Here is a 13,087-nt window from a genome sequence, read left to right on the forward strand (position 1 = left end):
TCCTCGATAAGAGGATGCACGGTATCTTCCACAGAAATGTGAAGGATCAGTCAATGTCTTGTGAGCTAACGTTTGCTTTCCTTTAATCGCCCGGATTGAAGTATGATACAGAGGGTTTCTCTTTTGCATGCCAAGACGGTGTCATTTCCACCTTAACATACCGTCGCCACATTTTGAGCCAAGACATTCCCGATGATAGCTGCAGTGCGTGACATGCACACCCCGAGCATTTCTCCTAGGGAAATCGAGTCAATTGTGGAGAATGGGAAGTGCCGCATATACTGGAACTTTATATTCTTGACAACTGTTTCTGTTGCTCACTCGAGGCCTGACATGGTGACAAAAACAGCTGACAAAAACATCATAGCTAAGGAGAAGGAAAAGAAAGAGAGGTATCGAGACCTTATAAGGAAGTTGGAACGATTGTACCCGGAATATTCTGTTAAGCTAATCGTCCTTATCGGCGCTCTTGGAGGTGCCAAGCTTTCACTTGCTTATGGCCTAAAAAGCATCCCTGCGTGTCAACAATATGCTAAAATATTAAATTCTCTTTATTTTAATTATGTTAAAGCTAAAAAAAATTTCTATTGAAATAAGTCAATTCTCTCAAAATTTCCCATAAAATGAGCCCAAGATGAAGCCAAATCGTTCATTTTTTAAGTAGATATTGCAAGAATAGTGTATATTTCAATATTTTCTTACATTTTCAATAACTTCCGTACTAGTCAATATTTTGTAATGTATTTGGGCTCATTTTAAAGCCATTTTTCCATAGTATCGCAAAAGTATATGAGCGCAAACCTTTAAACAATTTCTATCAGAGTGTGAGAATTTAAGCAATCTTTCAACAGTATCACAAGAGCGTTATGAGCGTAAATATAGAAGAAAATCTTATCATTATTACGAAAGTTACCGTAAATTGAAGAAAACATTGAAGTTTGCACAATTTTTGCAATATCTACTTGAAAAATAGACAAATAGACTTCATCCTGGGCTCATTTTATACCGAATTTTAAATTAATTTAATCCTTTAATGAGAAAATTTGTTAGCTCTGACACAATTAAAATTAACAGAACTTAATCAATCATCAAAAAAGAGGTGAACCCTAACTTTTGACCAGTAGTGTGTATATATATAATTTCGCGCGAAATATTTCAAAATCATAAAATCACCAATTTCTTTAATTTCTTTCAAATGCGGATCAAGACATAAATAAGATTATTATAATATAACATAATTATAATATTATCATTGATAATATATGTATATACAGTAGGACCTGCCACATCTGGACTCGTCGCATCGAAATCCTCGGAAGGATGTAGTCCGCACTCGTAAACTTCTCCACTGACCGTGATAGGTAGGCGCACGCGCGTATAAACGCAGCAGACTCCACGCGACGGAAGTCACTGCTGTATGTGTGAAAATTGACCGGCTTGTAACGGCCGCTAAAATGTTAGGGCCTTGTATATTTTAAAATACGTCACTACCAGGAGGTGTAGCTACATTTATTTCTGCGACCTAGCTGATCGAAAGTGGAGACCCGGTCCGTCCCGATCCGACGAGTCCCACTGTATTTATATATGTGATAGGATTACTATTAAAATAATTTATATTTTAAACTTGAAAAAACGTAAACTCAAAAAAGGGACGCATACAGAAGAGCGTGAAGTATTGAAAACATGAAAATCGCCAATTTCTCGAGTTTCTTTGGAATGCAGATCAAAATAGAAAAAGAAAAATGGGATAATATGATATAATATAATTATAATATAAACAATAATATATCTATATATAATAGTATGGAATGGGAGCTTCTAATGTGTCTCCTAAGGTTTCACATTTTTCTTGCAACTTCTTCCCTATTCCTTTATAAACCCCCCACACACTTACTTGGATGTGGGAGAAGGACCTACAGTTTAAGGTAGGTTTCGAACCACCAAGAGCACCAGCCTTTTCCTCCAGAGGTACCGGTCCCACGACTCTCCGGAAATTAACATCTCCCTTGCTAGGCTAGTGTTCACCGCATGGACCGTCAAGGATCTTCCACAACGCAAGGCGGGCATCGCACCCGCAAGTCGACGGATTGGGTCCAAAGCCAAATCTTGGCAACTCCTAGAGCGCCGATGTTAAGGACGATTAGTTTAAGAGAATATTCCGGGTACAATCGTCGCAACTCCTTTAGAAGGTCTATATACCTCTCTTTCTTTTCTTTCTGCTTGACTATGATGTTTTTTTCAGCTGGTTGTCAAGAATATGAAGTTTCAGTATATGCGGCACTATGCATTATCGATAATCGACTCAATTTCCTTACGAGCATTTAGTGGAGCGGTATCAAGGCTAATGCCCTAAGAGTAACAGAGATGGTAATAAAGCACTCTTAGTACCGCCTTCTGCCTTTGGATAAAGCTAGATAACTAGATAATATGTGTCCTAGATGTTTGGGGTGTGTATCACACACTCTGCAAGTATCATCGGGAATATCTTGGCTCAAAATATGGCGACGATATGATAAAGTGGAAATGACATAATCCTCACAGACCCAAATGAAACCCTCCGTGTCCAACTTCAATCCGGGCGATTTAAGGAAAACAAACATTAGCTCACACGACATCGACTGATCCTCCACATTTCTGTGGAAGATACCGTGCATCCTCTTGTCGAGAAGCTGTTCACTGAAATTTTTCTCCTATCATTTCTTAATCCGGGCTGAATCCGGTTTGAATTTTCAACAAAACAAATTAATTTTCTAACAAAAAGATTAAGTGTCAATCAAAAAAGTATGCAAAACAATTTCTATAGACCATAAAAAAAGAACCCCACACGTTTCGTTGACAATTAGACTCTTGTATATTTAATTTAGTATAAACATATTTAATCTAAATAGTGTAAAATTTTTTTAAGTAACGTATGTTACTGTGCGTTGCAGCTGTCAACACATTTTAACTCGGTAACATGCCTTCGACTCGACCTCCATGGTAGGGCGCAACGGAGTTGATACACTAATCCATTTAAATTTAACATAATGCAGAAGGCTCCAGTTGAGAGCCACGGCCTTCAAGATCGAGCCCAGCCCTGAACAATAGAAAAAGGTTGCCAAGAGAGCAGGTAGGCCGCGGTACCTTGAGATGATCTTAAGCCCATTTCCGTACCAGCACGAGTCTGCGGACTCTCAAGATCAATCAAAATTGTCCCATGGTTGGCTCGGTGAATTGGGATTGGATAGTAGGTTAGGCTAAATGGATTATCAAGTTCTCGATAAATAGCTAGGTTCAGGGTGATGTGATTACCCTCACTGTTGGTCTGTGATTTTACGGATACGGCTATGTCCGTCGGTTCACAAAATAAGGTCACGATTTTGGGACAGAATTAAATCTAAAACCGTATAATATTTTTTTCACTTCTAGCGAGACTGACGGGTTTAGCCATAAAGGAACAATATTGTACTTTTAAAGGTACGAAATTTACCTCGTGACTGAAATATCTAGAGCCTGTGACAACGTACCTAGATCCAAAAACTGGCTGTGGACTTAGGTTTCCCGTAGTCCTCGTCGAGTGTCTCGATTCGCACGTAGCCTGCAGTCTTATACTTTATTCAGTTGGTGTAGAATGCGGGAGAGAGGATCCTGCGCTTCTTGGTCTCACTTCCCAGGACTATTCTCACCGTCTACCGCCTTCCGAATGGCAACATTCGTGTTGGGCTTTTTCCGCGTGCTCGGGTTGCCTAACCTCAGGTCTGGATAAAAGTGGCCATTTCAATTTACTATGAAAGCATACAATAGAAGCAAATATTACTAATAATTTTAAAATTTCAAAAAGAATATTGGGATAAAAAACAACAGGAAATTAAAATATTGCCTAATCAATAGGTCAGTTGTGAGGTATCCGCTGACAGTTCCCTGACAACACTCTCCTTCCCATTTTCGAATCGCTCATCCGTGTCTTCTCTTCACACACTCGTTTGTTCTATGCCTAAGGCGGTAAGAAAGGCGATTCATTAGTAGCGTTTTTCCTTTTTCGTGGACACCTCTAGCTTATTTTCAGAAATAGTGCGTTTTTTATTCATAAAATAGTAGAAACTCAGATAAACTTAATTCATAGAAAAACTAGTAGTTATTGCCCGAAATAGGGCACTAAGCGTTCATTAAAAGATTCAAAACAGGAGTATAAAGAATAAAAAAAAGAATTTCTAATACATTTTGGAGCCTATTCTATTGTTGCGATCTTGTCCCTAACGCATTATTCCACGCGATTAATTATCATATGATGGGAGTGTAATCGGTCGAATTGTAGCACAATTGAGCAAGCCGCTAGAGAGTCTGCCATCATGTGTTCCCAGCTTCGTACTTATTTTTTCCCATAATTTTTGTTTCTAATAATTTAACCGTAAGTATGTGCAAGTGTTATGAACATAAGAATAAGTATTTCAAAAAATACATTTAAAAAAAAAAGACAAAATGATTATGTTTGTCCCACTAAATTGTGTTGTTATACGCCAGCGCCAGCGAAGTCGACGCGTGCATCTCGCTCCAACAAGTTTCACTCTCTCCACGCGACTTCCACGCAACCCCACGTTGAGTCCGCTATATAAGGGCGCCCACTGGGACGGATCGTCACTTGTTTAAGAGCTGGTAACTTGCACCCTTACAAACCCCTACAGTTGGAAACCAGTCCTGGGTGCCCACCGCTGGTAACCAGCCATAGGTCGTGACGGCTAGCCATAGCCGTCTCTCATTATCCAAACGAACCACTACGCTCTCTCTCTCTCTCTCTCTCTTCGGAAAGCTTACAGCTGGAAGCCAGTCCTAGGTTTAAGGAGCAGATTCGCCGACGTTTTCCAGAGTAGAAAAGCGTATATACCATTCTTTACAGAAAACATCACTGTACACAAAAATAAACATGGTAACACAAAATTAAGTAAACAAGTTTTTTGTCTTTTGAAAATAAAAGTTGTTCACTCAAATTTCTTCCTCCCTGTTTCGTCCTCCACTGATGAGCTAGTCCGGCATACCAGCCCTTTCAGCCAACGCAGTTACTCACTTCTTCCCGACCCGTGTCTTTTTCTAACAACTCGAAATCCCCGCTAACATTGTTTCTTTTTGGGGTGAAGAGTCAAAATCGAAAATAACCACTCAACTACTGCATCACTCCACATTTCCTCCGATTACTGTTCCTATCGATTTCTCTTTCTATCTTATGTGATAGACACATCAGTGCCTCCTTCACTTTCACTCACTCCCTATCGCAAGTTACCTTCGCATATTCCTGTCCTTCACTCCAAGAGATAGTTCCATCTCTCTCTGCCTGAGTAAACAGAAATCAATCGTCCCTGAAAATTATTCTCCTTGCTGCTACCACCGAATACCCCAATAAGTAAGGAGTGAATCAATTGTTTAACGATAAGTTGATGTTTGTAGCACCTAAGACATGAGTGTAAAAAAATTTTTTTATTGCTAACAAATAATGTATTGCGTACTACAAACATCAAATTATGGATCAAAAAAATTTTCTGTGAAAAATAATGTTTCTATTCTAAAAATATATATTTTTTCAATATTTATTTTTATAATATTAATGCATATTTACAGTTAAACTAATTCAAAGAAAGAATAAGGAGAAAAAATATGTAGGAGGCTGCGAAAGCATGACGGCAGTATCTCTAACCTACAACCTAAACCATTACCCTACCGCGGCTTGCTCGATCACGCCACAATTCAACCGAATAATTTCGAATGGATTTATGTCAAACCCTTTTTCTCGTAAACCGCTTTCTATCTACTCAAACTGTTAAAGCTTTCGCACCGGGCACTTGTTTCCTCTTTCTGAGGCCAAGTTCAACACGTTACATTATTCCAAAGAATACTAATTATAGGTGAAGAGAAATGCCCTTAAGGTCCCCTTACTTTGGTGTAACTTTGAGGTTCTCGTGAGGTCGTTGAAGACCCCATTCGTAATTTTTTATTGCATAGAAGCTTCTTAATATTTTGGCGTTAAATTTTGTTGGGCATTCCCTTAAGTGTCTTGTTATAAGAAAATTTTACTTGTTAAATGATTTTTCAATTGTAAGACATTGACAAAAATATTAAAAACTGAAGAAGAACGAACTTCGTAAATTTCAATATAAAGCGTCCGGGCAAAAACAACCCCATGGGGACCTTTAAGGGTTAATACCTTCTTCTGCTCTGAATGAGAATATTCTTTTCTTTTTTAATAAAAGGATATGCAATCACTTGGTAATTAGTATTCAATGTGATACTAGTTTAATAAACTATGAAGCCGGAATGCGCTATTAGAATTTAGAAAAGGCTCGTTAGACTATTTATTTTCATAAGTAATATGTTTTTATTTTAAATTGTAAACTCTCAAACTTACATATTTAATGACATGACTGTAAGCTGTTTAGCTACAACTGATGCTAATTTAATAAGGCAAGTAACATTGAAATTGTTAGAACCGCAAGTATGTAGGATGCGTGAACTCAATAAAAAAGGCGTAAGATCCGATTAAACCATTTCAATAAGTATAAAAAGACTGATAGGAGACTGTGTTTTACGATTGTTTAAGTTGTAACTCATTAAGCACATTATTATTTAAAGAGTTTATATAGTTTAATTAATTTTTAAAGTTTATAATAAGACATTTATTCAAAGATATCTTATTTTCTACTGATTTCACTCATGTAAATTTATTAGTTTCTGATGTAAATGGTCATGTATATACGTCCATTCGAAGATACATTGTTTCCCACTGACTTCTTTCTAATTTGATTTCTTTATTTATCCTATCCTTTATTTTTAAAAATTCCCCAAAAAGGCCTCTATTTTGGAAAAAAGTCCTCTATTCCTCTATCTTAGAATGAATAGAGACTGTGATCTCTATACTTGTAAATCTAGGAAACAATACATATGTTGCAATAGGACGTGGTGGATAAGAAAGAAAGTATTATTTAACAAAAGCAAGATATTTTATGTTATTTCAAAAATTTACCTAAATTTTGAACTGGTCGAATTTTGGCGGTGGACATCTAATTGTTTTTATATTAGACAATTTCAATCTTTAACTCTTCCCACCCGAGATCACAGTTTAAATCCGATACAGAGGCTAACAAAAGTATTAGCTTTCTTGACTTAGAAATGATTAGATCAGACAATAATAATGAGTTAAAATTGAAATAATTCCATAAAGTCACTTACTTATATTAGAACAATTTAACTTTGTTTAACAGTTTATCTTTGTTGTGTAACGTATTATAAAAGATAGAATGAACTAAAGTGTAGATAAAATAACTTTGATAATACTTATAATAAATGTACGGAGAAAAAGTAATAATTTCAATTCCATTTTTGAGTCGAATTTCACAAAACATCAAAAGATTACTAAACTTACAGAAAGTCACAACAGTTTTCTGAGTAGGCGCAATATTATATAAGTTCGTAAAACTACGAAAATATTAACTAGATGTTCTAGACCAGTAAAACGTATATAGACTCACTTGTATCTGCGGAAATCTATAAGGCCGTTAGGTGTTTTCGCAGTCAGGTGTGCGAACATCTTGCAACGACTTGTAAAGATCCTGATCGGACTATAAGTTACCAGCACGCAACAGTGATATGTCTGTGTCGCAATGGAGATCAAACCCTGGACCGATTATCTTCCGGGAACGATGAGTTGTCCCGCCTTTAGAGAGTTAACCCCCAAGAGTAATGGGGCCTATACGCTGAAGCTCTAAACTAATGCGAAAGCGTCTCTGGGACTTTAGTATGACACTCGAGAGAAGATGTGTTTATTACGCATTACTTCGGTGAGTCCCAAAATTTGTGCACTAGACTCTGCATTTCTTTAAACGTAACTTTTCAGAAATGGGTTTCATTAAACGAGAAGACAGTAAATGCTAAAATAAAATACAGGCATACCAGGGGACACAATTTTAACCCATTTTAGAGAAAAATGTATTTAAAAAATCTAAAGTGTCTGGAAATACACTTTCAAGACACTTCTGATACTTGTTAGTAAATATTTGTGAAATGAGTCACTGCATCCACTGGTATTTCGTATTTATTATTGAAATTTTTATTTGGAGCACTTTGTTCCTACTTTCATTTAAAAATATAAATACTAGAAACCTATTGATGTATTAAGAATTTTGATAAAATGCACAATCGTCCAAACTACTGATAAAAATACGATAAACAAAATTTTTATTGGAATTAAGAAATAAATAGTCATTAAATAGCATACTTATATTAAATTTAATCAAAAATAAAAAAACAAGTATTTTAATAAATAAAGATTAAATAAAAAACAAAGTACGGATAGCGAGAATTGAACTGTCAGCTAAGCGCTCTGCCAGGGAGCTACGGACGCTTCGATATACTTTTACACCGGCTCGATGATCATCCGTGCGCAATTTCTAAAAAGCATTTTTCTCATAAATAGGTCAAAATTGCGTCTTATCAGTTTTCCTCAGAAAACCTCTGTTATGTACCTTCAATTGAGGAGGGTATCAATTTAAACAAAATAAGCTAACCTAAAGGTTCCCTTGCTACATTATTTCAATTAATCTTACCATATAGTGCAATTTCTGAATATCTCAATTGGAACCTTATAGATAACTAGCATTAGATTAGCAAATGTCTATGTGTCGTCGAGGCGTTTCTTTATGATTTAAAAAAAAATACTTATGAAGATAATATATGGCAGAATATCTTTTTAAGTATATTCGCAAGTACGCCAATGGTTCATACATGTAATACGTTCATTACTTTTCACTTGTTGTTTTAGTGCTCAGCTGATACCATCACGGAGTGTAATGTTCTTAAATTGTTGCTCTTTATAAGTTTAATTTCTTTTAAATACTTTTTGCTTCATACCACAGTTCGTCAATAGATAAAGAAATACAATTTGTTTACAATATATACATAATCATCAGGCAAGTATGCTTTGGTAAGATTCTCATCGCCGTTTTCATGAAACATAAACATTTTTTGAACAACAACAAAACAACGATATATTTTTGTTCTTCAAAAATGAAGGTCAAAAATAAGTTAAGCTATTTTTTTATTTCGACTATTTTTTAAATTTAAATTTAGGCTTAAATAAAATTGAAGTTTTTTCCTTCAAAAAACCTGAGAATTGAAAAATGGGCTGACAAATTTTGTTTATGAAAATAAGAGACCAACAATCGTCCACCAGAATACTTAACATTTAATTTTATAAATAAATAATTGTTAGACCACTTTTTCACCTTCAGGGGTTTTAAATAAAAAACCTAAGCTTCATGAAAAGTCTAGATTGAAAAAAATGGTTGAAATTTTAAAAAATTTCTTTTAACCTTTATTTTTGAAGCTCAAATATGTATTTGTTCAGAAAATGCTTCTGTTCAATGAAAAAGGCTTGAAAAATCCTATCAAAACTGCAGAAGATCATTTTTTTACTCATATGAAATGTTTTAAAACATCGAAACAGATGGTAACCTCAAGAAACTACTTCACGTTTATTTTCATAAATAGCGAAATTCCATCCCCCTTTTCAACTTTGAAGTGCCGAAAAAAGCTCACATTGATTTTCTGTCTGGAAAAAATAGTCGAAATTCGAAAAAAGTGATATTTTATTTTTGAACTTCATTTTTGAAGGTCAAATATTTATTTTTTCAAAACATGCTTATAGTCTTTGAAGAGTGAGTGAAAAATCCTGTCTAAAAAATAGGAGACAAAAATTTCGGTTTATTGGTAGAAAAAGAATTTCTGAATTTGATGGCACTCCAACAAAAAAATATGTTACCTTCCGGGTAAATATTCGTTCCAATGGAGCGTTTTTTCCAATTAATATCTATCCAATGGGACTACACTTTTCTGAGCTTTGAGTCTGATTGGTAAACTTTGGTTTTCTGTCGTTATATAAAATTTAAAAAATTCTTGATTCTACGTCTGCCATGAAAACTGTTCAATAATAATGAAAACAAAGAGAAATGCATGATCAATTAATAGTAGATGCCTGAACAAACATAAGGCTTGTCTTGTTTAATTTTTTTTCTGATTCATATGATATTTTGACATTTCCTTTCAAAATATTTTCATTAACACTTAACATTAACCGTCTATGTTAAATTATACTTATGCTGATAAAATAATTAACTTTGTAATATTTCCTGTGTTTTTTAGTACTTTTAAAACTAATATAAAAAAAGAATAAAAACCGCGGTTTCCGATCTGGGAATTTTTTGGGAATTTTCTGGGAACTTAAAAACGAAATTTCGCTAGACACCTTTAGGAGAATACTCATTAATTATAACAAGTAACTTTGGGATATTCTTATCATGATTCGATGTGGTATTTTGGGAATTGTCACTTTTGTATGAGTTAGCATTACTTCAGGATCATGGCTTGTATGCGATTATGCCATGCTTCGGCGATCTCTTTTGCCAACTCATTTGCAACTAGCAAACTCACACTCTCCCGGAAAACGTGTTCGGATTCTCATCTACTTCGTTAATTAATCTTTCGCTTACTCTGGGCTGTGGCGGAGAGGGGATAGTCACGGAGTAGCCATTTTTGGCACACCGGTGCCTTGTGGCCCTCATGACCGTGTCTCCAATAGGAGGAAGAAGAAACTATCTATCCAATAGGGGGAAGAAGAAACCATCTACTCTTGTCCTGGCGGCGTAATTGCATACCTAGCGTTATGTTCATGAGTAGTAGCGTTTCCGATTCAACTTCGGACTGAGGTAGGTTATTCTCGTTTCTGCAAACAAATTATTAGATCAGTATTTAACAAAACTCTAACATAAACAATTAATTAATTACCCTGGTCGATAAAACAACATCAGTACTCTAAATTGTCTGTTTCAATCACTAAAATATACAATTCTACTATTTTCAGTTATTATTATGGAAAACAACGGTTAAAAACCAGTTGGTATCTTTTTTCAGGGATCGGTCTCGCCTTTCCTCAAAATGTGCTTCTGAATATTGCTTTTGGCCTTATTACTGGCTTTGTCTAGTGCCGCACCTCTTTAATTCATTGTAAGGAAAGGTGTGAACACTTGTTTTTCAATACAAAAATCTGTATTAAAATATCGCGATTTTCACCAAGAAATAAAGTAATCGTATATTTTCTTTAACTTATAAATAATTACAAAACCTTGGCGCAATGTTTTGTAATTTGAAACGCTCCAAATTCTTCATTAGAACTGAAAATAGTATGGTTGTATATTTTTGTAATTGAAACACACTTTCATTATTTTCCAATTTGTCAACGGCAATTTGTTCATAAGTGTTCGAAGCACCTTCATGAATTTTTCCACATTTTTCTCCTTTAATCTTCTACATAAAATAGTGCTCGAAACTTTACTCTTCTTAAAGTGTGCCCGAAATTTCTTATTTTTTGTGAAATTTGTTTCTGTAAATCACAACAATTTGTTTAAATTACCGGCTGCGTTCGAAAGCGTAAAAACCAACTGATGCGAATTTTCTCGCCGGTAGTAGATAATCGTTAGCTACACCCACAGGGCATTCTCCGATCAAGACCCGAAGGTACCCTGGTACCTGGTTACAACTTAAATTTCGACAGATGAAGCACACATCAGCCCCTACACCAATCCGGCAGAAAAATCCGGACAAGACTCAGAGCACTTTCAGTGAGTTACAACCTACACCAATTGCGATTTTTAAAATGGTGACCTTCCCCTTTCCTGTTTGATCTGCGAGGCGTATTTTATTCAAGCCCTATCCGTTGTGTTTAGCGATCATTTCCCTATCCGCCACAGTTGTAAAAAAGCGTTTTTCTTTGTTCATACACCAATGTAAATTAACAAATTTAAGTGTTAATGTAAAAAAAATTTTTGCCATTTCTAACAGTTTAAGTCAGTTTATTTATAAAATATGAAAAGTACCCGATTTTGAGATATTAGGTATATGAACAAAGAAAATCGTGTTTTACCATTGTGCGCCGTCCGGGGATACGCCACGTATGGCTCAAAAACTCCTACTGTGGTATATTGCATTGTAGGTTTATAAAATATGAAATAATCAATTACAAAAAGAACTTCAAGATGTAAAAATTCTTAATTTAAAGTCTAGGAAACAAGAAATTCGTATTGGTAAGGAAAACCCGTATTTCATCGACTTCGTCTTCCATACTATTTATTCAGCAATGCACAATAATGGCGTTTCGAAATAAGACCGATTCTCTCATCAGATTATCTTAGGTTATTTTGCAGAAATTTATATATAACATCTCTAAAAATCTTAACGACTCAAAATTTGTTTAGATTGTATCTATAAATTTCTGCGAAAGGACCCAAGATAATCTGATGAGGGCATTGGTCTGATTCCGATACGCCATTAGTGTACATTGCTGATAAATATTCTGGAATAAGTCGATGAAATAAGGTTTTTCCTTATCAATACTAAAATAATAAATTTATTTATCCCACCTTTCTTTATAGGCTCATCGGCTGGTCATCACCACATGTACGGACTACTTCGTACAATTGGAACACCAACAAAGGGAAAGTAATCAGATGTTCGATGGAATCCTTGTAATGCCGCACGATATGCCGTATGAATGCGTAAAATCTATAATAAGGTAAACTTATTAATTATATGTATTACAGAGTATTCGTTTTATTTCTTGCTCTTTTGCAGCATGGTGATAAAAACCACCTTAGTTTTGTAGTTTTTTTCTGTATAACTATTATTGTTGAGCATGCACCTTTGAGACCGTTAAAACAGTATTCTACGCTTATAAGGTAGTGGGGCGTCATCAATAGCGTTAGCCCACTTTAATGTTACATACATTTACGAAAAAGCGATACAGAGGGGGGTGGGGTCAATATTTTCAAAATGTAGCTTACAAATAGTTTGAACGGTCCTTTTAAGAATATATACATACAGGGTGATTTTTTTAACTTGAAACTTTCAAATATCATTTAAGATCTTAAACTTGCCCCCAACCCCAGGGGGCGGTGTGTGGGGACCGATTTTAACGACAGTGTATGTACTCCTTAGAGTGATTAAGTTTTGATTCATAACATTTTTTCACAGAGTGCCTATTTTTCGAGATATTTAAAAGTTTATATATATATAT

The 13,087-nt window shown here is 35.2% G+C and overlaps 1 protein-coding gene across 4 annotated transcripts in view; it reads left to right on the forward strand.

Moving 5' to 3' along the window:
* LOC117174215 (centrosome-associated zinc finger protein CP190) overlaps positions 1 to 13,087 on the forward strand; it is a 102,363-nt gene that overhangs the window by 52,471 nt on the left and 36,805 nt on the right. For all 4 annotated transcript variants that reach the window (XM_033363083.1, XM_033363084.1, XM_033363082.1 and 1 more), the window contains one exon: positions 12,447 to 12,586. In XM_033363083.1, the coding sequence (XP_033218974.1) occupies positions 12,447 to 12,586 (140 nt within the window). The remainder of the gene's footprint in view (positions 1 to 12,446; positions 12,587 to 13,087) is intronic.

This window comes from Belonocnema kinseyi, chromosome 6 (genome assembly GCF_010883055.1).
Source record: "Belonocnema kinseyi isolate 2016_QV_RU_SX_M_011 chromosome 6, B_treatae_v1, whole genome shotgun sequence".
NCBI lineage: Eukaryota > Metazoa > Arthropoda > Insecta > Hymenoptera > Cynipidae > Belonocnema > Belonocnema kinseyi.